Source organism: Molossus molossus, unplaced genomic scaffold, assembly GCF_014108415.1.
Source record: "Molossus molossus isolate mMolMol1 unplaced genomic scaffold, mMolMol1.p scaffold_m16_p_2, whole genome shotgun sequence".
Taxonomy (NCBI): domain Eukaryota; kingdom Metazoa; phylum Chordata; class Mammalia; order Chiroptera; family Molossidae; genus Molossus; species Molossus molossus.
The window spans coordinates 63,043,045-63,067,937 of record NW_023425355.1 but is presented as its reverse complement, the minus strand read 5'-3'; the positions used below and the strand labels follow the sequence as shown (position 1 = coordinate 63,067,937).

General features: G+C 42.5%; 1 protein-coding gene across 1 annotated transcript in view; it reads left to right on the top strand.

Annotated features, from left to right (window-relative positions):
• Positions 1 to 242: 242 nt before the first annotated feature.
• ZDHHC9 (zinc finger DHHC-type palmitoyltransferase 9) overlaps positions 243 to 24,893 on the top strand; it is a 39,411-nt gene continuing 14,760 nt past the window's right edge. The window contains exons 1-4 of the mRNA XM_036270360.1: positions 243 to 412; positions 1,985 to 2,285; positions 14,200 to 14,360; positions 19,613 to 19,771. Coding sequence (XP_036126253.1) covers positions 2,119 to 2,285; positions 14,200 to 14,360; positions 19,613 to 19,771 — 487 coding nt within the window. The 5' untranslated portion in view covers positions 243 to 412; positions 1,985 to 2,118. The remainder of the gene's footprint in view (positions 413 to 1,984; positions 2,286 to 14,199; positions 14,361 to 19,612; positions 19,772 to 24,893) is intronic.

Genomic DNA, 24,893 nt, shown 5'->3' with positions numbered 1-24,893 from the left:
CACTTGTACTAGCAATTGGACCCCAAAGGGAGGCTTGCAGCGCTTGGCAGGTGGGCACGAAGCCTGGAGATGGGTGGGGAAGTGGGATGGAGGCACCGCTGAGTGGCGTTCAGAGTAGCCAATGGTAGTTAGGGGCAGGGTGGCAGGGGCGGAGACGCTGAGGTCGATCAGCTAATGGAGGGCGAGCAACTACTGGAGCGACCTGGTGACGCGAGGAGCGTTCCATTCGGCCAGCAGTGGGCGGTTGCCACAGCTGTTTTAGGGCCCCTATCATAGGGGCTCGTTGTCTGGTGGAGGCAGCCTCCGGGCTGAGGAGGAGAAGTCGCTGACTTCTCGGGTGGCCGACGCGGTCCCCTGGGACAGTCCACTTCCTGCCCTCAGTCCCTGGCGGAATTTGGGCTTCCAGGTTCAGGTAACAAGGAGTGGGGGTTGGGGTCTCCTGGGCTCGGCCGCATGGTAGGCTGCCAGCTCCTCCGTTGCGTCGGGGCGCGCGGACCTTGGCACTGCCCCGTTTAAGTCGCCAGCTTTGGAGCCCCCAGCCGGGTGACTACACGTGGCGGGGCGTGTGTGAGTATGCACCAGCGTACGGAGGGTGGCGGGCATCCCGAGCCGCCTGGGGCGGTGGTCCGCTGCGTGGTGGAGGCAGGGCAGGCCTCCGGAGGCCGCGCCCGCTGCCTGCCCCGACTCAACTTGGGCCTTGGCCCGGGGCGGGTGGGCGGTCGCTGGTTCTGGACGGATTTTGATCTTTGTTCTCCCAGGCCCGGCTCCCCTTCCTGGTTCTTCTCCTGCTGGGCCGGGTTATCAGGGGGAGACTGTTTTCCAGGTTAGTTTTACACAAAGGAAGTGCTTTCTGCACCTTGGTGCCTCCTCCCCTTTCCCAAGCCCTCCACCTTCTGATTGCTGGGCTCTTCGCCTATTCTCTGTTTGGACCCTTGCCCTCCCCAGCTGGGGAATGATTTCAAGTTGGTTGTTTCTCATCAGTTAGCCAGGCTGCAGGCTTCCGCCTCAGTCGTGCCAACGTGGGGCATGTGGTGTCAGTAAGTAGAGTCCACAGCACCACACTTGAAAGGATGAGAAGGGTGGCAGTAGCTGAGAAAGGATGCTACGTAGAGATGGTACTTATGAAATATCCCAGAAAACACCTTTACGACGGTTTTTAGCTGCTGCCATCTCCTTCCTCCTCCCTCCAGACCTTCCAGAACCTCTCCTGCTTGTCAGCCTTCCACCTACAGGTCTGTGATGTGGTTTCATTAAGATTCCCACAAATGTTAGGCTAGACCAGCAAGATTTGTTCATTTCCTGAACTCAGGAAGTTACCAAGGGTTTGATTAGGGGAAATCTGTTTTGAGTAAATACAACCTGGATATGTGTTCAGAGTGTCTAGAACCTCCTAGCTCTGCGGAGGATGACTTGTTCCCTGGTGTGATTCATATTTGAACGGCTAATTAAAGAAAAAAGGTGAAGAAGTGGAGGGGGGGAGGGAATGGCTCCTTAAGGACAGAAACTCTTATTTGTAGTCCTTTTAATGATGATTATAGAACAATGTGGAAATATAGTGGAAAGTGCCCTGTACTAAAAGTCTGCAGACTTTTTTTTTTTTTTTTGCTTAGCTTTGCAGTTGTGTAACCCTGGATAACTTATTGTCTCTCTCTGATCTTCACTTTACTTATTTCCAACCAACTAATTGGGGCTATCACCTATAAAAACCCTTTTAGTTCCAAGGTTCTATGATGAACAAATCATCAGTATTATATTGAAAGCATGAGGGTTTATTTAAGAAGATATACTAGCCCTCTTCTTTATATTTTTTTTTGGGGGGGGCTTTAACCTTTTCTCCTTTTAGAGAACAAGCATAGATTGAAAATAAACTTTTCCCACTTCCCCACACCCCACCCTTTCAGGCTTATCTTTTGCCTCTGAGAAATGAAGATTGAACTGCATTTTAATGCTCCTACCTCATTTTTTTGGTCTTTTTTTTTTTTAGGGTTAGAAATTGGGCTTTTGATGATGTTTGACCCAGCGGCAGCAGCAGCAGGCAACGTGATTTTAAAGTTGGGCTTGGCTTCTGTTTCTTCCATCTTGTAATCACAAAGTGCATCTGGACCAAGAATTCCAATCATGTCTGTGATGGTGGTGAGAAAGAAGGTGACACGGAAATGGGAGAAACTCCCAGGAAGGAATACTTTCTGCTGTGATGGTCGTGTCATGATGGCCCGGCAAAAGGGCATCTTCTACTTGACCCTTTTCCTCATCCTGGGGACATGTACCCTCTTCTTTGCCTTCGAGTGAGTTTCCATTGAGTAGAGTTGCCTGACAATGATTACTTTGAATCTAGGGGAAGAACCATCTTTCTGGGGAGTCTGTGGGTGGTCCTTGGATGGTTGTCACTGTCCTCTTGAGCAGTATCTATAGATCATGCCAACTGAATTCATTGCTTTATGCTTATAGCAGAGTATGTGTTATCTAAAAAGACCAAGACCTTTGATACCAATATTATAGCACTGATTTGGGGCTACCCCTGACACACTTGAAAAATAAAGGAATTTGTCTTTATTACTCACCTCCCCTTTTCAGTTGTCTCCTTAGGTTCTTAGCAACAGACTGCCTCTTCTTCACCCCTCCCAAGCCCAGGGGCACCCCTTGTGGTCATAACACCACTCCACCATACTCACCTATTCTGTTATTCTGGGTCCTATGTACTTAAGGCTTAGGTCTCAGCTAGCTGTTAAATGGAAAAGCCAACTGAGTTAGGAACCTGCAGATTGGTTCCAACCTCAGCTGTGCTGCAAACTAGCTGTGTGCGTAGCATATATGTGCTTATTAACTGTTGCTCTTTTTTTTTTTCACTCAGAATCACTCAACAAAAACAGTTCTCTATTTTGTATGTGCTTGATACCAGCCTTAGAGTTATATTTTCTGTGATGTAATAGCCAACACCAGAACCACTGTTCAAAGTCTGTGTAGGGCACCTTGCTAGGAAGGTGGCTATTTAGATTCCAGGGTACTGAGACATCACTGCTGGTTGCACTGAGAATGCTATGCACTCTGGGGATGGGAGCAATGCTAATTGGTTTGAGGTTATTATGAGAAGGGCCTTGAGGAGCTAAGAGGTGTGTGTGTGTAGACTGTGAGCTACACCTGACTTGAGTCCGCTGTAGTTAATGTACATGGGTGACCTGGAAATGGAGCTCCCAAACTGCGACTTGGCCATGGCAGGGAAGAGGGGCCTCCTTGACCAGCCTTTGTGGATAACTAAAATGAGCTCTGGTCTGTAGGGGCTCATTTTTCCCTTTCTTTTGTAAGAGTTTCAGGCTTTCCCAGTGCATCAAGAGTGATTTTTTTGAGCTGTTTTGCTAGAGTTCTTGATGGTTGCAGCTGGCTTTGTAATAGCAGGGGGAGGAAGGGGACCCAGTTTATAACAGGGCTAGGAGAGTAAGGTCAGAAGAGCTCTTTGTCAAAGGCACTTTTGCTGCTGCTGCTGTTGACTTTGTGAAGTATTTGGCAAAGTCAGGCAGTTTGATCATGGCTTCTTAGCTGCTTTCCAGTCAGAGTTTCATGGCTGAGTGTGTATATACTTGTATGGGGTACAAGGGAGCATGTGTCATCAGGCAGGCATATGCATAGTGTCAAAAAATTTCCCCTTTCCTGATCCATCTCTCCAAGTTTTCTTTGCTTTACTCCTCCCTTGCTTCTGAACTGAGCTGAATTCTGTTCTATGTCATCCTCACTGTCTTTTGCTTCATCCCTGTGGAATCACTAGCTCTTTCTGCCCCCATCCTGACCCTCTTTGCCTTGGGGTTAATTTTTGTGTGATTAAAACCATTCAAAACATGCCCTGGCAGGTTTGGCTCTGCAGTTAGAGCATTGGCGTATGGACTGAAGTGTCCGGGTTTGATTCCCAGTCAAGGGCACATACCTGGGTTGCAAGTTCGATCCCCGGCCCTGGTTGTGGTTGTGCGGGAGGCAGCCAATCAATGTGTCTCTCTCACATAGATGTTTCTCTCTCTCCCTCCCTTCCACTTCTCTCTCCCTCCCTCCCTTCCACTCTATCTAAAAATCAGTGGAGAAATATCCTCAGGTGAGGATTAACAACAACAACAACAAATTCAAAACAAAAATGAGACTTGTTTTCAGACTCTGAGCAAGCTGGTAAGTCTGGGCCCAGGAAACCTCTGGTTTGACTGGCCAGGGAAACTTGAAATTTGGAGCTTATTAACTTTTGACCCTTTTTGTATCTGGGAGCCAGACAGAGTCTGATTTGAATCTGTACCATTTAGACCCCAAAGGCTTCTGAAGAAAACTGCCTGTGGGATCAGCTTATAATTAGCCAAGTTATGGTTTGACAGAGGCAGGTTGAGTTTTCTACCAAGATGACTTTCTCCCCAAATTATTTCTCATGCTTTCTTTGCCCTCAGATATAAAAGGTGAGGTTGTTTGTAAACTACTTGGAGTTCCAGCTGTCTGTGCGATAGAATTAATACTTTTTATCTTTATTGTTTAAAGTATTACAGATGTCCCCCCTTTTTAGAGTAAATATTTTTAAGGGAAGGGCTGGGGGAAGGAGAAGGAAGTAAATATATTAGCTGAGGAGTGGAATGGGGAAGTGTAACTCTGGCCAAGAGGGAGAGGACCCTGCTGATGAATCCTTTTCACTGAGAATGTGGTGGAATATGTTTTTGAGAGAGAGAGAGAGAGAGAGAGAGAGAGAGAGAGAGAGAGAGAGAGAGACACTAGGTGTTGACTGCCTTGTGCCTTGTCAGTGACAGGCTATACAAAGGAAAGCAGCATGCTTCTGAAGAATGGAGTCACTTTCTGGTCAACCTTTTTCTTTGGAGTCTATAATTTACTACCAAGCACACAGTAGGGGATAGGGTCTGGGGAGCATAATATGGGCTCCTTTGTTAGTATTAGAATTTCGGGAGACCTCAGGAAGTCAGCTGATCTAGTCCCCTGTCTTCAGCCAGGTGAGGGTGACAAAGGACTGTTTATTTTCATCCTCAGATTATCCAGGAGCTTAGACACCTTGACTCTGGCTGCTGAATTTTTGCCTTGGGGAAGAGAGTCTAGATTCTGAGGTACATCTGGATCTGCATTTTAGTAACAGGGTCTTGCTTTCAGCAGGTGCTTAGGAGCAAGTACGAGTTGATTTATAACTGCCTGTGGCACAGCCCTGGGTTGGCCAGATGGCTTGAGAAATCTGGTCAGGCATATGAGTGCCCTTGATGAAAAACATGCAGTGCTAGTAGGGCCAGTGGAAATCTTTTTATTTTGAATTTTTCCTTTACATGTTTAAACTTATCAAAGGATGGACCTGTAATTGTTAGTGGACAGATAATAGGTTGACTACATAGAATGAAAAAAGGTTGTCCATCCAGGAGCTAGTTAGCTGTGTATTGTTAGAGGTGTTTCTAAAGAAGCCAGGTGGCCATCTCTCAGGGATGCTGTCACAGAGTGAATTTTTGCCTGGATGGGAAATTGTGCTAGATTGACACTAAGCCTCTTATAATTCTGAGAGTCTGAAATTCTGTATAACTCTTGTGACTGGCTGGAAGAGTCAAATACATACACAAAAAAGGAGAGGCTAGAAGATTACATGTAGGTAGCTGTATTTAAATATGTTCATATATTTAAGTATAATTTTATCTATGCTAAATGTATTTGAATTTAAAAGCAGAGTGAAAATTGTACAGTGCTTAAAAAAAGATTTTCTAATCTATTCTTTGGGTGAGGTATCTAGGCAATGCGAGTGTGTCTGCCAGTTTCAGCTTTGAGCACATGAACTCTTCTCAGTTCTTTCTGCCCAAACCCTGTCCAGTTTGTATGATGAACACTTAGCCACCAGCTTAGCCTGGAATGTCAGGACACTAGAAGAATGACACTGACAACCTGTGAGCTGTCCAGCTACTGAAAGGCGATTGTGGTATTTAGTCAAACTGTAGTTCATGATAAAGCTTGGGGAAAGGACCAACTATACTGTTTTCTGGCATTGGCTCTCTAACTGCCTCTTTTAACTTTTTTTTTTTTTTTTTAATCCTCACCCGAGGACATTTCTCCATTTTTTGTACAGATAGAGTGGGAGGGAGAGAGAGGAAGGGAGAGAGAGAGAGAGAAACATCGACGTGAAGGGACACATCGAGTGGCTGCCACCCGCACGACCAACCAGGGCTGTGGACAAACCGCAACCGAAGTACGTGCCCTTAGCGGGAACCGAACCCGGGTCTCTCCGGACCGCAGGCCGACGCTCTAACCGCTGAGCCAAACTGGCCAGGGCTGCCTCTTTTAACTTTGTGACCAGATTGCTACTGGGGTCAAGGTCCCCAGACCTCTCTTGTGGCAAGAATGATTGTGTGACTCTTGACCACAGAAGTAGGAGCAGTTTGTTGCTATGATTAATGCTTGTGCCTCACTGTGCTGTATATGGAAGAAATCATATCAAGGCACTATCAAACCTCATTGGATTGACCCTCATGGGTGCTTGTGATGTATGCAGGAGTCATTGAATTCCATGAACTGAAAAATGCTTTGTAGCACTGCTTAGTGATTGTCCCACTTCTAGCCTCTCCAAATTCCACCTCTCTTTCAACTCCCTTCTTGAGTCTTCCTTTATGAAATCTTTCTAGTAATTTCTGCATTCATGGGGCTAGTTGTACATATCACTCATTTAACACATAAGCATATGACATTTCTTACATTTCTGATTTCTGTGGTCATTTGAGCTCTTTCAATGTCAGGAACTATTTCCTATGTCTGTGTGGCCCCCACAATGTCGTCCACCAGGCCCTACATAGAGTAGATGGTCAGTAAATATTGCAGAATTAATACATCCTGGATGCAATTAAAATGTAACAGTCTTGACTCACAGAATCATAGAATAATAGAGCTGGAAAGGACCTTGGAGACTATCCCCATTCTTTTGCAGGTGAGGAAACTAGGTCCACAGAAGTGAGGTTTCTTCATCAAGATCCGTTGGACAGTCAGTGCCTCCATATAACATTATCTTTTATTTTATTGTTAGCTTTTGAATAATGGAATCCTAAAGATATTCAGATTACTAAAGCTGCACATAGGGCCAAATGCTAGACCAGCATATCCCAGGTTCTTGGTCACTAGTGTTTGTTACCTAGTGGCATCTAAGTTATTTGGGCCTCTCCAACTCATGCTCCTAGAAAATGAAGGCATCTTTGTGGAATACTGATAGCATTCTCTCTTGGCATTTTGATAGCCTTGCAAGAGCAGGGAGCCCATCTCTAAGGGTGAACCTAGAAAGTAAGCTTTATGAGTTATGAGGGATTATTACCTCTGGCCATTTCTAGTCCCTGCTGCCAAGATGAGGATGGCTCAGAAAAATTCAGCAATGCATGCCTGTAACTTGTTACTCTGTGGGTGATCCTGATGAAAGAAGCACCATGTCCCTGAGGGCAGTTGGAAGAGAAAAGACAATCTGACAACGCAAAGTGACCAGGTTTGAAGAGACAGGACTATGCAGACTGGAGCCAAATTCTGACATGGCAGAATATTTGGGCTTATAGTGCAAGGTCCAGCTCCCTGAAGTTCCTTAGGTGAGATTGGGAAGAGGAAAAACTGACTTTATCGTGATCTCTAACCAAGAGAGCATTCTCTAGATAATTGTTCTGTAGGGGTTCAGTCTGATGCTTCTTCTAGCCTAAGAGTATGTCTGTGACTTGGCAACAAAAGGGCAGTTTTAGAAAGGAGTAGTTGTCTCTTTGACATCAATCTGTTATAGTACTTAGCTAAGCTCAATTTCCTGATAAAGCACATTCCTGGAGAAAGATTGGGTTATGTCTCCTGAACAGTGTGCTTTCCTTTAACAATTGTTTGTGGTTTTGTCATTCAGAATTTATCTGTATATTTCAGCCTCTACTACCTTTAGTGGTAATGAGTTTCACGCTGTCAATCTTTTATGGAATTTGTCTCCCATCTTTTCAGAATGAGTCTTTTAAAATTTTTTAAATTTATTGATTGATTGGAGAGAGAGAGAGAGAGAGAGAGAGAGAGAGAGAGAGAGATCCATTTGTTGTTCAACTTATTTATGGATTCATTGGTTGATTCTTTTTTTTTATCCTCACCCGAGGACATTTTTGCATTTATCTCCAGATAGAGCAGGAGAGAAGGGGGGAAGAAGAGAGAGAGAGAAACATTGATGTGAGAGAGAAACATCGCTTAGTTACCACCCACACGACCCCAACCGGGGCAGGGGAAAAACTGCAACTGAGGTACATGCCCTTAGCAGGAACCAAACCTGGGACTCTTTGGTCCGCAGGCCGATGCTGTAACCCACAACTCTGGCATATAGGGACGATGCTTTAGCCAACTGAGCTCCTTTGCCAGGGCAGAATGAGTCTTTTAAAAAAATCTTTATTGTTGCCTGGTTGATGTGGCTCAGTGGATTGAGAGTCATCCCATGGACTGAGGGGTGCTGGTCAGGGCACCTGTCCGGGTTGTGGGCTCAGTCCTCAGTAGGGGGTGTGCAGGAGGCAGCCAATCAGTGTTTCTCCCTGACATTGATGTTTCTATCTCTCTCTCTATAAAAAAATAAATAAAAACGTATTTTAAAAAGTCTTTATTGTTGACAGTATTACAGATGTCTCCCCTTTTCTCCCCCATTGTCCCCCTCCACCCAGCTCTCACCTTACCCCCAGAATGAATCTTTTAAAATATATATATATATATATTGCCCTGGCCGGTTTGGCTCAGTGGTTGGAGCATCAGCCTACGGTCCAGAGAGACCCGGGTTCAGTTTCCACTAAGGGCGCGCACCTCGGTTGCAGTTTGTCCCCGGCCCTGGTTGGTTGTGCGGGTGGAAGCTCCTTGATGTGTCCCTTTCACATTGATGTTTCTCTCTCTCCCTCCCACTCTGTCAGAACAAAAAATGGAAAAATGTCGTCGGGTGAGGATAAAAAATATCTATCTATCTATCTATCTATCTATCTATCATCTATCTATCTATCTATCTATCTATCTATCTATCTATCTATCTATCTATCTATTTTTTTTAGCCCTGGCCAGTTTGGCTCAGAGGTAGAGCGTCAGCCCGCAGACCAATGGGTCCTGGGTTTGATTCCGGTCAAGGGCACGTACCTCAGTTGTGGTTTGCTCCCTGGCCCTGGCTTGGGTCGTGCAGGAGGCAACCAGTCGATGGGTCTCTTTCACATCGATGTTTCTCTCTTTCTCTGTCTCCCACTCTACCTGAAGATAAATGAAAAAAAAAAGTATCCTCGGGTGAGGATTTACATATATATATATATATATATATAAAATTTATTGATTGATTGATTTTTTTTTTAGAGAGAGAGAGGGAAGGAGAGATTGAGATTGAGCTGGGGATCAAGCCCGCAACCCGGGCATATGCCTTGACCAGGAACTGAACCAGGACCTCTCAGTCCATGGGACAAGATGCTCAATCCACTGAGCCACACTGGCTGGTCCAGAATGAGTCTTAATTGAGAGTAGTGATCTTCTATTTGGGGGAAAGCAAGCACAAAGAACAGGATGTCCACCAGCATGCTGACATTAGTTGAAGTGTTTGAGAGAGAGAAGACCTAAATCTTTCTCCTCAGAGAGTATTGTGTTTAAGAGTAAAGGAGGCACCTTATGCCTCTTGCAACAGCAAGAAGCTAGTACATTCAGGGTAATTAGGGGGATGATTCTGGAGTGGAGCAATGAGAAGACAATAACTTTATAATGGTGATTAGATAAGGCCAGTTAATGGAGGTTCTTGGAATACTGGCCTATGGAGTTTGGTGCTTAATATAATAAGCAGCTAGGAATTGTTCTAAGTTCTTGAGCAGGAGTATATTATAATTGAAATTTGTTACTTGTTATATTTGAAATTTGTTGTATTTGTTATAGATGAAAGTAAAATTTGTTATTATAACTGAAATTTGGCAACTGCTTAGCACGTTTGGATAGAAACTTTGATCTTTCTCAGTGAGAAGATGGTCTGTTGCCTCAGAATTGAAAATGTTCCTGTTTGGTTCATTTTCATCATTGCTACTGGAGCAAAACAGGGTTATACATTTTCTTCTGACCTTCACATAGTAGTAAATCTGGAGGCTGATTTTAAATTATGTTTTTATTGTCCAAGAAACCTTTTCCCTCTCAGCAGACTCTGAGTGTCATCAGAAGAAATTTGAACCGGTCTTATAGGGAGGGGGCGTTCTTCATGTTTACTGTGCTGTAGAGGTAGGTAGTATGTAAGAGGACAGACAGCCATCTATATCAGAGAAGACTTGTAGCAAAGGCTTATTTCTAGTAGGTGGGGCCAAGGACCACTGTGGGGCTCTTTCGAATCCCTGAGTGCTTCCTGCATTTCCAAGCACAGCTCTTGTTTAAAGCCACCCTTAACAGCTGCTATGGGATCAGTTTCAATTAGCCACACTTTATTGGTCTTATCTCATTCTTTAGCTGTTTCATATGTTAGTTATATTTTCCCCCAAAAAATTAACTCCTATTTCTCTTATTCTTCATTTGTTAAACCCATAAATACATGTTGGTTGATTGAATGTACTGATCCAATAGAAACAACAGAAAACATAGCTAGAAGGCTATTAGGCAGACTTAGAAGCAGAGTATTATATAAGCAGTCCATGCTACCAATCTGTGAGGCAGAGCATTGCCATAGAATCTGTCTGATTATTTACTAGCTCCACTCATGAACCTCTTTGAGCTTTCTCAAGTGAACTGAAGTCTATCATTATCATTGTCCCTCCAATGAACTAGCATGCTAGGAATGGGGAATGGTACGTGACATACCAGCCCACCCTAGCACTGCTGGTTACTGCTGGTCACTACCACCATGTGGTCTGTGGGACATGTGGGAGTCCAGTCATCTAGCGCAGCTATGGAAGCCTGAGGCCAGTCCAGAAGTTGGTTGAGCAGGACTTAAAGTGACGATGCCTCTTCAGGTGGCAGAAATAAAGACTTAGTGGAGACAGGGTTGTATATATGAAATTTACAGGGGAGAAAAGCAATTTCAAACCCCCTGGAAAGGGGAAGGCCTGTTGATACTTTGAAGACAAAGGAGAGTTCTATTTCCAGAAGTGTATGGATATTATTATTCCAAGACGCAATATTGATGGAAAGTACTGGGGAGGTTCAAAAACCAGCTTATATTTGTGAATGGCAGATCCAGTCTTTCAATAAGACAAATTAATGATGTTTGAGGATACTCCTGACTTTTGAGGTTGATTTTGGGAATTACCACCAAATCTTCACACAGCTTATTCCTATCAGAGATGGATCTCTAGCTTAGTTCAATAATGGGACTAACCTAGGGGGATATATTTTTTTATTTGAACTATTAAAGACAGGCATGAAGGGTTGTAGTTTACAACAGTCTTAGCTACTGGCTCTCTAAGTTTCCACTTACTCAGAGTAGAAAGGCCTGCTGGTCCCACATCTGCCTTCCCAGCCACACCCACCCACTAGTGACAACTGGCTGCCAGTAGGCCTCATCTCTGTAGAACAATACAATGGGCCTGTTGTGTACTTGTTGACATACAGACTGTATTGTTTTAGCAGGTGCAGAAGATAGTATGTGTGGAGATTACAGAGAACTTTATCCATGATGGCATAGCATAATTCAAATCTAAGTTGTTTTTTGTCTGATTGATAAGCAGGTGTTGGAAGGGGACTTAGTTAAGCTTGGATGAGACTTTCTGTGCATGGGGGCAACATTAATTTGTTTGTGTGTGTGTGCATATGTGTATTTGTGTGTGTGTGTTTGTTCTATTCTCTGTATCTTTTCCCTGTAATAAAGCAATTTGCACTCTCTTTGGTGTCCATTCAGATGGCTCTGATTTTTCTAAGGCTTTCAATTGGAGACTTTACACCAGGGCAGTGATTTTAGAGAGAGAGGAAGGGAGAGGGAAAGAGAGATAGAAACATTGATGAGAGAGAACATCAATTGGCTGCCTCCTGCATGCTCCCCATTGGGGATCAGGCCCACAACCTGGGCATGTGCCCTGACTTGGAATCAAACCGGTGACCTCTTGGTACATGGGTTGATGCTCAACCACTGAGCCACTCTGACTGGGCGTTCCTTATTTTTTTTTCAATAATGATCTTAGAAAGATGGCTGATTTCTGTTAGTTTGGTGATTTCACTTGGCTTGTTCATGAAATGGAGCCTTGTGTTTCTCCTGTGGCCTTTGGGTTCCTGATAAGTGGAGGTAATTTTCATTTCTGAATTTACTTCCTGATTTTCTGTACCAGTGAAGGGGAAAATGGAAAAGAGGGTACTCCACAAGTTCGTGATACTCAAGGACCTTAATTACCCTGAACTCAGTTAGCCAGATCCTTCAGTTCTCTAAATATTTTCCCCTACCCTTGGTGTTTAGGAGAAGGAAGTAAACCATACAAAAGTAAGCTATGACCAAGGATTTTGTTAAAAACAAAAAGCAGGCAAGCAAACAAAAAGCCACAAAAATAATTTTGCAAGTTCACTATATATATTCACCTTCATGACAAATGGTTCGATCTAATATTACAGTTGGTTTGCATCCCCCATGGAGTCATGTGTGTGGTAGGGAGGCAAGGGAGGATCTCATGGGGATTGTTCCAAAACTGCAGTGAATATACAACTTGGGGTTAAACATTTGTTTAGAGTGGACAGCAGCTTGCTTGACCCCCATGCCAATGAAGTAAGCCTTTTTCCTTAGCTTACTTTCTCCACTCTCCCTCTGGCCGTTGCTTATCCACTTATAGTCTGCCTCCAAGAGAAGATCTCTGTGTTGAAGGAGAAAATGTGCCAGGAGGAGGAGTATAAAAATAGGTCAGTGATAACTCTCATCGCATATTCCCATTTATTCGGTTTGAAATTCAGTTTGACTCAACAAGTATTTGTTGACAGCTTCTTTATTCCCATACTTGCATTAGGCTCTGGGAGATATAAAACCATGATGATAGCTGACATTTACTTAGCATTTACTGTGTGTCAAGTGCAGTTCTAAGCACTTTATTTATATTCATGCATCTGATCCACACAACAACCCCATGAAGTACTATTATTATCATTTCACAGATAAAGAGACTGAAGTTAACTAAGTCACCCAACTAGGAGCTGGTAGAGCCAGAATTCAAACCTAAGCATTCCTGCTCCAAAAAGACAAGATTCTTGCTCTTATGAAATCCAGTTGGGGAAGATGAGGTAAATATAGTAAAAAACAGCTAGGAAAGAGTACAATGCTCTTCAGTGAGGATGATGTGACCAGAGAAAGAAGAGATTAGTGCAGCTTAGGATAAGCCTTTTGGAGGAGGCAAGACCTCTCTAAATCCCAGATTCTTCATCTATCAAATGGGTATAATGGACTACCTCATAGATTTAGTGTGAGAATCGGATGAGATCATGCATATAAAGAGTTTAGTGCAGTGCCTGGCATATGGTGAGTGCTCAGTAAATTATGGTTGTGATGATGACAATGATGGCATTGATGTCTCTGGGACCTGACAGATGAGTAGGGCTGGGATATCCAGAGAGGAAGAGGTATGGCTTTCTAGGTGAATTATGAAGAAAGAGGGGAGAAAACATGATGTTGGGAAGGGTGCTCAGGAGATAGTTTTCTTATTTCCTTATGGTCATAGTTACCTACTAGCTGAGCTAATTTAGCAGAGAAGAGGAAAGGAATGGATGTTGCAAAGTCAGTCATCCCTGAAGCTTTTTATTGGCCTTGAAGCATGCTGGACATACTCTGTCTGACACTGGGACCTTGCTTCATGACTAGTCCTCATCTTTTCTTCCTCCTCCTGGAGCTCAGGCCTAATGCCATACGGGTGGGTATGAAAAGCTTGAGACATTCCCAGAGTGAGAGCAACCTGTGATGTTTGCAAGTCCAGGCTCAATTGCTTCCCTGACCTTAACAGTTGTAAGCCTTTCCTGAGGCATAGAGGAAATGTGACTCCATGCAGGCTGAAAGGAAGGACTGGGCTTGGGGGTAGGGGAGGTCCCCTGAGACTGTCTTCTGTATGTTATAGGTGGCATCAATCAAGTATTTGTTGAGCTCCCATTATGTACAGAACCACATGTTAGGAGTTTTGGGTGATTCACGTGAAGTAAAAAGCATGCTCCCTGCCCTCAAGGTACTGCTTGTTTTGTCGTGGTGATCTGATTGACATACTGGTAACAATTTGTGGTCAATATAGGTTAGGTATAACTAAATATTCAATTGCGTGCTTTCTCCAGATGCCGTTACTTGGCTGTCCAGCTGTCTCCTGCCATCCCTGTGTTTGCTGCCATGCTCTTCCTTTTCTCCATGGCCACACTGTTGAGGACCAGCTTCAGTGACCCTGGAGTGATCCCTCGAGCCCTACCAGATGAAGCAGCTTTCATAGAAATGGAGATAGGTGGGTTTTCTAACCACCTGGCAAGACACTGTGCAGTGGGTGGCTTTAATTAGTAAGGGAATGGAATCATAATAGTGGTTGCAGATTAACAATTCCTTTTAGGCTTTTCCCTCTGAGATCCTGAATCTGAGATCATGCTCACCCTGTGAATTTGCTAAGGCAGGTGTAGGAACATTTGAAAGTCGCATGCTTCCTTCTTCCCTGTGTTGGGTTGCATTTCAGGAGGAATTTGTTAGCAAGATATGCTGCACTGTTCCCAAAAGGATTTTTTTTTAACTCTTTGGGAGTTATCAACTCATTTGAATTTTTCGTGAAAGCTATAAACCTTCTCTTCATAAAAATATTTTATTTATTTATTTATTTATTTTTTATCCTCACCCGAGGACATTTTTTGTTTTGTTTTGCATTTATCTTCAGATAGAGCGGGAAGGGGAGAGGGAGGAAGAGAGAGAGAAACATCGATGTGAGCGAGACACATCGACTGGTTGCCACCCATACAACCTCAACCGGGGCCAGCGACAAACTGCAACCAAGGTACGTGCCCTTAGTGGGAACTGAACCCAGGTCTCTCCGGTCCATGGGCCGACACTCTAACCGCTGAGCCAAACCGGCTAGGGCCATAAAAATATTCTTACATGCATGCACATACATACAATTTTGTATGTAAGTTCAGGGATTCATAGAACTTTTGAAGCATATTCATGGACCTGTGACCAAGAATTCCTGCTTTAGGAGAACACACAAGGTGAGAAGGGACAGCTATGGTGCCAGGAACCATTGAGAATTCTAGGAATGGTAAGGAAGAGGTTACAGGTTCATTACAGAGAAGTCTGCAGCTCACGGTAGGGCTCTTTGGGACGGAGATAGAGTATCACACTACTGAGGAACCAGGGTGGCTTCATGAATTGAAACAACATCCCAGGACTGGAGAAGGGGATATCCTGGGAGCTCACACTGGGAAAGAAGGCTGTACTAGAAGGGACTAGGAGCCCACCAGACCCAACAGCAGTGCCTGCCTAAGCTGTCCTCAAGTCCAGTACCCAAGTAGCTTGAGTCAGCGTCCAAGCCAGATAAAGCAGAAGAAAGGGACCCAGAACTTGTAAGACTGAAAACTATACCAACTGAGCACCAGTCTGTGGTTAGCCTTTAGTTCTTTTAGGGTGTGTGTTTGGTTGTTTTTTATATTTTAATATTATTTTATTTAATTAAAAACACAAACCTAATGGGATTCTAGTAGGTATTACATTTATGTATTATTTTTGAGAGAATTTACATTTTTTGTTGTTAATCCTTACCCAAGGATATTTTTCCATTTATTTTTAGAGAGAGTAGAAGGGAGGGAGGTGGGGGAGAGAGAGAGAAACATCAATGTGAGAGAGACACATTGGTTGCCTCCCATATGACCCCAAGCAGGGTGGGGGATCAAACCTCCAGTGCAGGTATGTACCCTTCACCAGGAATCAAACCCACAACCCTTTGGTCCTCGGGCTGATGCTCTAACTGCTGAGCCAAACTGGCCAACACAGGAATTTATATTTTTATAATATTATCTGCCTACCCCCCAAAAGTATGTCTTTATATTTTCAGATAGAATTTTATGCCCATTAATACATTTTTAATGGTTTTCTTTATGTAGTTTCTGTACTTCCCATATAGAATTTATTCCTAATGTTTATATGCATGCTGTTTTCAGTGAAATATGTTTTTCCATTTCCACTTGATTTCTTTCCCCCCCCTCTAGCTTTGTTGAGATATAATTGACATATAACATTGTATAATTTTAAGGTGTGTAACATGTTGATTCAATACTCTCTTTTTTATCCTCATCCGAGAACATTTTTTCATTTTTTGTTCAGATAGAGCGGGAGGGAGAGAGAGAGAGTGAGAGAAACATTGACATGAAAGGTACACATCGAGTGGCTGCCACCCACACGACCCAACCAGGGCCGGGGACAAACTGCAACTGAAGTACGTGCCCTTAGCGGGAACCAAACCCGGGTCTCTCTGGACTGCAGGCTGATGCTCTAACTGCTGAGCCAAACTGGCCAGGGCTGATTCAGTACTCTTAGAGTGCTTTTAAAGCTTCCAAACTTTTGTATTTCTTCATTTTAGCTGTGTTTCGCTCTAGCTTCTTAGTGAATTTCTTTTTGAAAAATTTTATCTAGTTTCAGTTGAGCTATGGGTATATAGGTTTGTGCACATCTGAGCTTGAACTACTTAGGGATGGGTGACGATGGGACTGGTGGGAAGAAAGTAGAGGCGAGGTGTGTTGGCGCAGCTGGAGTTCATGGAGACCCAGTAGAGCTGGGGTAGTTAAGAGCAAGATAGAAGGGAGAGTTGTGAGTGCTGTCTTTTCTCCACCTGTGTTATTGTTTTAACATCCCCTTTCTACTTCCATATGGACAAATTGAAGGTTAGGGCAGTGCCTTGACTTGTCTCTTGCATGTCACGGCAAGTTCCTTAGCAAGGTAAGCTCTGTTTTGCCAGATCACTGGGCCTGGGGTCTAGGCTTGAGCCATCATGTTTGTGACCTCTGCATTTAGCGTGTTTTTCTTGGTAGAAGAATGCGTTCCTGAATTCATACTCGTGTGTATGTTTGTTTATTTATTTATTTATTTATCCTCACCCGAGGACATTTTTCCATTTTTTGTTCAGATAGAGTGAGGGGGAGAGAGAGAGAGAGAGAGAGAGAGAGATCGAAACATCGACGTGAAAGGGACACATCGAGTGGCTGCCACCCCCACAACCAACCAGGGCCAGGGACAAACCACAACCGAGGTACGTGCCCTTAGCCGGAACCGAACCTGAGTCTCTCTGGACCACAGGCTGACACTCTAACCGCTGAGCCAAACCGGCCAGGGCCATGTGTATGTTTATTTTTATGCCAACAAGTTTTTGTCAACTTATATTCAACATTGAGCCCTGTATAGCAGGTTCTTGAATAACATTGTTTATTCAACAGTTTCATTACAACATGGATGAGATGCCATGGGGACTTAACTTTTGTTGATATTAATTAGCCTATGGTAAAATTGGTTTCATTATACATTGTTTCACTTAAAGTCACAGAACCTATTGAAGATGCTAAATGAGGACTTACTGTACTGAGTGTGCTATGGGTGGGGGGAACAGAGAGAAGAAGACAGGTGATTCCCTTGTATCATAGTACCTCATAGGGAGGGTTAACCATGAATTCTATCCTCCAGGTGTGTTTATATAAATAATATGCAAAGGAATATTAAGGTGGCATTAAGGTGGTACTCATATCCTTTAATGAACAGCCATTCCAATCCTTTTAAGACTTGTGAAAATGTTATTGTTTGATTTCACGACATCCACCCTACTCTGCAAAAAAGGGAAAACTTCCATATGACAGATATTTTTAAAAATCAAAATGAATTGAAAAAATAATCTGTTTTTAGAATCATCTTGCATAGTGGGGGTGCAATAAGATAGGCACTCTCATGTGCTGCAGATGGGCAGGTGTGCAAATCTATCAATTTATGAAGCAGTTTGGCAATAGTAATATGGGCTTTAAGGGTTCATACCCTTTGACCAAGTAATTCCACTTCTCTCAGGGTTCAGCTAATGGAAATAAACAGAGATCTACAGAAATTATTGTGGAAGGATTTTTAGTGCACTGTTTTTTCTTTTTAAAATGGGCCTAGCTATTTTAATGCTGGCAATTTCATATATTATTGCCCAGACTTCAACACTTTGCTGTTCTCTTTATGTTTTAGAAATTAATTTTAACACATGAATATATTCTTGAGGAAGGGAGGAGGTGGATGAGATTGGAATGATGATCAAGGGGATTTAGCTTTATTTGTAATATTGTAAGTTTTTGCATGCAGCATGATTTAAATAGTAAAAGACCACAGGCTACTTAAATGCCCAACAATATGGAATGAGTAAATAAATAACAGTACATGTATACGATGGAATTTTGTATTGCCAATAGTGATGTTTTAAAAAAAATTAACAATCACAGAAAAATGTTTATTGTATAATCTTAAGTAAAAAATGCAGGGTACAACATTGCATTTATAACATGATCTCAAATTTTAAAAAAAATCATGAATGTTTATCTGTTAAGAGAAGATAAAGGAAATACACCAAAATGCATGAATATCCTTGAGCTGAGAGACTGTCAGTGATTTTTTTAAATACTTTATTGATTTTTAGAGAGAGAGGAAGACAGAGGGAGAGAGAAACATCAATGTGAGATGTGAGAGCAGAACATTGATTGGCTGTCTCCTGCACGCCCCTTACCAGGAATTGTGAGCCCACAACCCAAGCATGTGCCCTGACTGGGAACTGAACTAGCAACCTTTTGGTGCACTGGATGACACCCAACCAACTGAGCCACACCGGCCAGGGCTTCTTATTTATATTTTCTGTTTTTTACAAATTTTTTACAACAAGCATGTATTACTCTTATTTTTAAATGATTGTGTTTTTTCTGATTCTAAGTATTAGCAGCTTTTTTTTCATGCATATATTTTAATTTTGCAAGATAATATTCTTTCTATATGTTGCTTTTCAGCGTACATTTTTATTTTGTAATATATTGTGAATATTTTCCTGTCATCATTTGCTCATCTACAACATTTTAAATAGCTGCATAATATTTTATCCTATGCATGTATCATAATTTACTTTGCTAATCTCCTATTGTGACATTGAAGTTTTCAGTTTTTTGACTCTGTGACAAATAGTTTTGTGTCAGCATTTTTTGTACCTTTCATTGTAATTTTGATAAGTTCCTAGAAGTAGTATTTCTGGGTAAAAAAATAAGTACATTTAAAATTTTGGTAGCCACTGCTACATTGCTTACTGGTAATGTATAAAAATACCTCTTCCCCATCCTTGCCGACACTATGTGTTTTTATTCTTTTTAATGTTTGTCAATACAGTGGTGGAAATGGTACTTTTGTGTTAATTTTTATTTCTTTATGAGTGAAGTTGGTTATTTTCATTTTATGTTTTTTAACCATTTTATTTTTTTATAAATGGTTTTCTTTGTAATTAGCAAAAACCTTGAAGAAACTCTTTTTCACACGCACACAAAAGTATTGCATGGCACTCAGTGGACACTCTGATGTTGAGAGTCTAATCTGGAAATGCTAGTCTGGAGAAGACAATGGGTCTAAGGAACCTTTGATTACTCTCATGGCTTTTGGAAAAATGGTGAGAACTTTGGCTTCAAATAATGGCTGGCAGTGATGTTAACTGTCTTTACTGATCTACAGAATCTACCAATGGTGCGGTGCCCCAGGGCCAGCGACCACCCCCTCGTATTAAGAATTTCCAGATAAACAACCAGATTGTAAAGCTGAAATACTGTTATACATGCAAGATCTTCCGGCCTCCCCGGGCCTCCCATTGCAGTATCTGTGACAACTGTGTGGGTGAGTAAAACCACTAGGGCGTTGTCTGGGGGAAAGGCTGAATTGAAGAAGAGGGTCAGGATAATTTTTTCTTGGAAAAATTAGTAGGGGTATATAGGGAAGATAGAATTAGATAGGAAACTGTAAATCAACTGTACTTCTGTAGATCAAATTGGAATTTAAATACCTTCCAGTCTAAAATATTTTTAAAAACCACCTTTTTGGTTAATGAGGAAATAAACGACCTGTTTTTCAAATGTAGATGTTCCTCTATAGGATCTGTTTCAAGTGGAAATCACCTTGCATAGGGGCAGGAGAACCTTAGTCCACTGGGGGGCAGCATCAGGGAAGGAAGGGCTCTGTAAGAAGTAGTGTTCTCAAGAAGAAAGTTGCTAGCATTTATTGAGTTCCTACTATATACTAGGCACTGTGTGAAGTGCTTCCCCTTTCTCTCATTTAAGACTAAGAACCCTGCCAGATAGGTATTAGTCCCATTTTATAGACGAGGAAATAGGTGAAACACTATTGTGTGGGTTCACATAATTAGTAAGAGATGAAGCTGGAACAGGTATGATTCCTAAACTCCCATTTCTTCTTTCTGTGCTGCTGCTGCAAGGGTGGTAGGTGTATGTGTGTGCATGATGTAGCCTGGCTTAGTTGTAATCATTGCCTACTGTGTACTGAGCCTGGGAAAGATCAGAAACAGTCAGTAAATATGTCTTTCGATAGGCATATGTGTACAATTCCTTATAATATCACTAGGCATACTTCCAGTGTTCTTTTCTTTAGTTAATCCTCATCCAAGGATATTTTCCCATTAATTTTTAGATAGAATGGAAGGGGGGGGGAGAGAGAGAGAAACATCGATGTGAGAGAGACACATCAATCAGTTGCCTCCCACGCGACCCTGGCCAGTACCGGGGATTGAATCTGCAACCCAGGCAAATGCCCTTGACTGACAGTCAAACCTGAGACCCTTTGGTCCACGGGCCTATGCTCACTGCTGAGACAAACCGGCCAGGGCCCAGCATTCTTTATATTGCCATGGAACAAGCTTGGGTACATTGCTTTCTTCTTATTAACCAGTTCTTTAGACAAAGTTTGAAAAAATGTATCTTATTTTATACGGTAAAAAGCTATATGTAGATAGGATTTTTATAAATTGAAACCCATTTTAAATGAGCCAGGAAACTTGATGTTTCAAGAAGTTCTGTTGTGAAGGTTTTCATAAAGAATTCCCTCTCCTTATTAATATTCTTAACTATAGAGATCTCATACAAATTGATTTTTTAAAAAAGAAGCACTAACATTTCAGTAGAAATATGGACAGTTTATAACACAAAAAATACAATTCGCTTGTTAACATGAAAAATATGTATCCCTACTAAATATAAAATAAATAAAAATTAAATCTAGAAAATAAGCAAGGAAAACTTGAAATTGCTTAGTGCTACACTGGTAGGAGGGTAAATTGGAACAAACTTTCTAGAAAGCAATCTAATAAGATTCCTAAAAGCCTTAAAACATGTTATACCCTTTGACACCTGTGATCACCTTTCTGGAAATTCCTAAGAAAATAATCAAGAATGTGGTAGAAGATTTAGGTATGAAAATATTTACCTCAGGATTATTATAATAGTGAAAAATTGGGTAAACCTAATTGTCCACCAGTAGATAAATGGTTGAATAAATTGTGGGACATTCATACAATGGACTTTTATGGGAAAACCTTATACCAGAAAGCCAAATGAAATAAAACAGAAGATAGGCTACATGTATAGTGTAATCTCAGTTACACATTTAAAAAGTATAAATATGTATAAAGAGATATGCAAAGAAATACTCCAGAATGCTTTTAGTTTGTTATCTGTAGGGTGTATAATTATACACAGGGGTGTATAATTGACTCAGACAACCGAGCGCATGCTGTATCATTTTTACTGTCATGATCAATTTTTTAATGAATATATTTGAAAAAACTGCAGTAGAGTGAAGCTGTGAAAGTCAAAGTGCGAAGTGGTTAGGGATGATTAACTACGAAACTAAAGAAGCAGCCGCATTGAGACTGGTAGGAGTGGCGGAGGTGCAGATAGGCGGGTCCCACACCCATGTGTGGTGAATAAAAATTGGGAGGCTACCTCAGTTGTGAGGGGTCCCCGTCCCACATCAGGCACCCAGCTCAGGGTTCCAGTGCCAGGAAGAGAAGTCCCTATAACTTCTGGCTGGAAAACCAGTGGGAACTGAGGCTCAGGGAAGGTGCGGCTGCCGGAGCCCCAGGCAGCTCCTCTTAAAGGGCCCGAGCATGGACTTACTCGGACTTGCTCCCTCTAAGCTTAGAGGGGAAGCTGCTTGAGAGGCGCCAGAGATATACAGGGAAGAACTGAACTGTTTGGCATTGGAACGAGGGCTGGAGAGGCGGCTTTCTCCTGAACAGACATGCTGGTGGAGGCTGACGTTCCTTTGGCGAGCCCTTCCCTGGGGCACAGACGGCCGCCATATCTGAGACTCCAGCAACCTGGCTCACACTGTTTGCCCTGCCCTGATGATTCCCTGAGGCCCTGCCTCACCCAAATTTTGGGCCCACCCAAGCTATTTCCAGTGGCTTTACCATAGGATTGGCTTGGCTTGGATCCTGCTTCAGAGTTTCCTAAAATCTCTCAAACAAGCAACATCTGGACTCAGCAAGCCCCATACCTCTCATTAAGTGGTTCCAGGCCTGGCACTAGAAGCAACCAGCCTTGGTTCACAACTTAGCTTTTCCTGGGCACCTCCAAGCCCAGAACAAGAAGCAGCCATCACTGTAGCATATGCCGGGTGGCCCCAGGTAGAACACAGGCAATGGCTGACCTTGCTCCAGAGCCAGCACAGCGAGTGGACAGTTTCAGACCCCATCGAAACACCACCATTCAACCACCTCCACAAGTGACACACTCAGTGATCGAACTCTGGGTACCAGAGCCCTGATGAGGTAAGTCTTGCTTTGTGTGTTGGGCCCCTACACTGCTGATCCTCCAAGGGAGTCAGAGGCCAGTGGTCAGTGGGCACAGCCAGTCCTTGCAGCTGATCAGCCTGAGTAAATCCCTCCCATTGACGTGCCAACAGCAATCAAGACTCAATTACAACAGAAGGGTGTACAGGCTACACTAGGGGTGCACCTCGAGGGCCCAGCTGGGGTGGTCACGGAGGCTGTGCTACTGGACCCTGCAGGACATCTACAATAATAGGCCATTCTACTAAGTCTAGGAGACATAGCAGCTCTACCTAATACATAGAAACAATTACAAAGCAGCAGCCAAAATGAGACAAAGAAACATGTCCCAAATGAAAGAAAAGAAAAAAACTCCAGGAAAAGAATTAAACAAATTGGAGATAAGCAATCAATCAGATGCAGAGTTCAAAACACAAGTTGCAAGGTTGCTCAAGGAACTTGGTGAGACATTCAAGGAACTTAGTGAGAACATCAACAACATAAAAAAAGACCAGTCCGAAATGAAGGATGCACTAACTGAAATAAAGAATAATTTACAGGGAATCAATAGTAGAGTAGGTAAATCCAAGAAACAAACCATCGATTTGGAATATAAGGAAGAAAAAAACACCCAATTCGAATAGCAAAATTAAAAAATCCAAAAAAAATGAGGATAATGTAAGGAGATTCTGGGACAACTTCAAACTTGCCGACATTTGCATCATAGGGGTGCCGGAAGGAGAAGAGAGAAAATAAGAAATTGAAAACCTGTTTAAAACAATAATGACAGAAAACTTTCCTAACTTGGTGAAGGAAACAGACATACAAGTCCAGGAAGCAGAGAGAGTCCCAAACAAGATGAACCCAAAGAGGCCCACACCAAGACACATCATCATTAAAATGTAAAAGATTAAAGACAAAGAGAATCTCAAAAGCAGCAAGAGAAAAGCAGTCAGTTACCTACAAAGGAGCTCCCATAAGACTGTCAGTTGATTTCTAAAAAAACTTTGCAGGCCAGAAAGGAGTGGCAGGAGATATCAAGATGATATAAAGCAACCACCTACAACCAAGATTACTCTATCCTGCAAAGCTATCATTTAGAATCAATGGCCATATAAAGAGTTTCCCAGACAAGAAAAAGCTAAAGGAGTTCATCACCACCAAACCAGTGTTATATGAAATGTTGAATGGTCTTCTTGAAGGAGAAACAGAACAAAAATATAAACAATAAAATGGCAATTAATACATATCTATCAACAATTGAATCTACAAACAAAATGAGCAAGCAGAACAGAAACACTCATAGATACAGAGAACTTTTTGTTGCTTGCCAGATGGGTGGGTGCTGGGGGATAGGTGAAAAAGATGAAGGAATTAAGAAGCACAAATTGGTTGTTAGACTGATGATCCTCAAAGGGAAGGGGGGAGGGAGGTAGGGATAAGATAAACCAAAGAACTTCTATGCATATATTCATAACCAATGGACTCTGACAATAGTGTGGGGAAGGCAGGAGAGGAGTGAGATTGGGGAGGAGGGAGTCAATGGGATAAAAAAGGAGGGAACATCTGTAATACATTTAACAATAAAGATGAGTTAAAAAAAATTAAATACAGTAAAAATGTATCTGGAAATCTGCATTTCCCTTGTTTTTATATGGCACGTTTGCTTAGAGTAAGAGTTCAACGTGTCAATCTTTTCTACTTTTTTTTTCTCTTTTCTGGAAAGATACATTGTAGCCTTTGAACTGGGAGATGTATCATTCTTACAGTCTTATTTTTAACAATATACAGTTCCTTTTTTTTTTTTTTCTTGTTTTTTTTTTTATCCTCACCCGAGGACATTCTTCCATCCTTTGTTCAGATAGAGTGGGAGGGAGGGAGAGGAAGAGAGAGGGAGAGAGAAACATCGACGTGAAAGTGACACATCGAGTGGCTGCCACCCGCACGACCAACCAAGGCCGGGGACAAACTGCATCCGAGATACGCGCCCTTAGTGGGAACCGAACCTGGGTCTCTCTGGACCGCAGGCTGACGCTCTAACCGCTGAGCCAAACCGGCCAGGGCTACAGTTCCTTGTTTTTTAAAGATGATATGTTTTATTCTTTGTGCCTTTTTGGTTCATTCAAATAATACATGTTCATTGTAGAAAATATGGGGAGTACAGAAAGTGTAAAT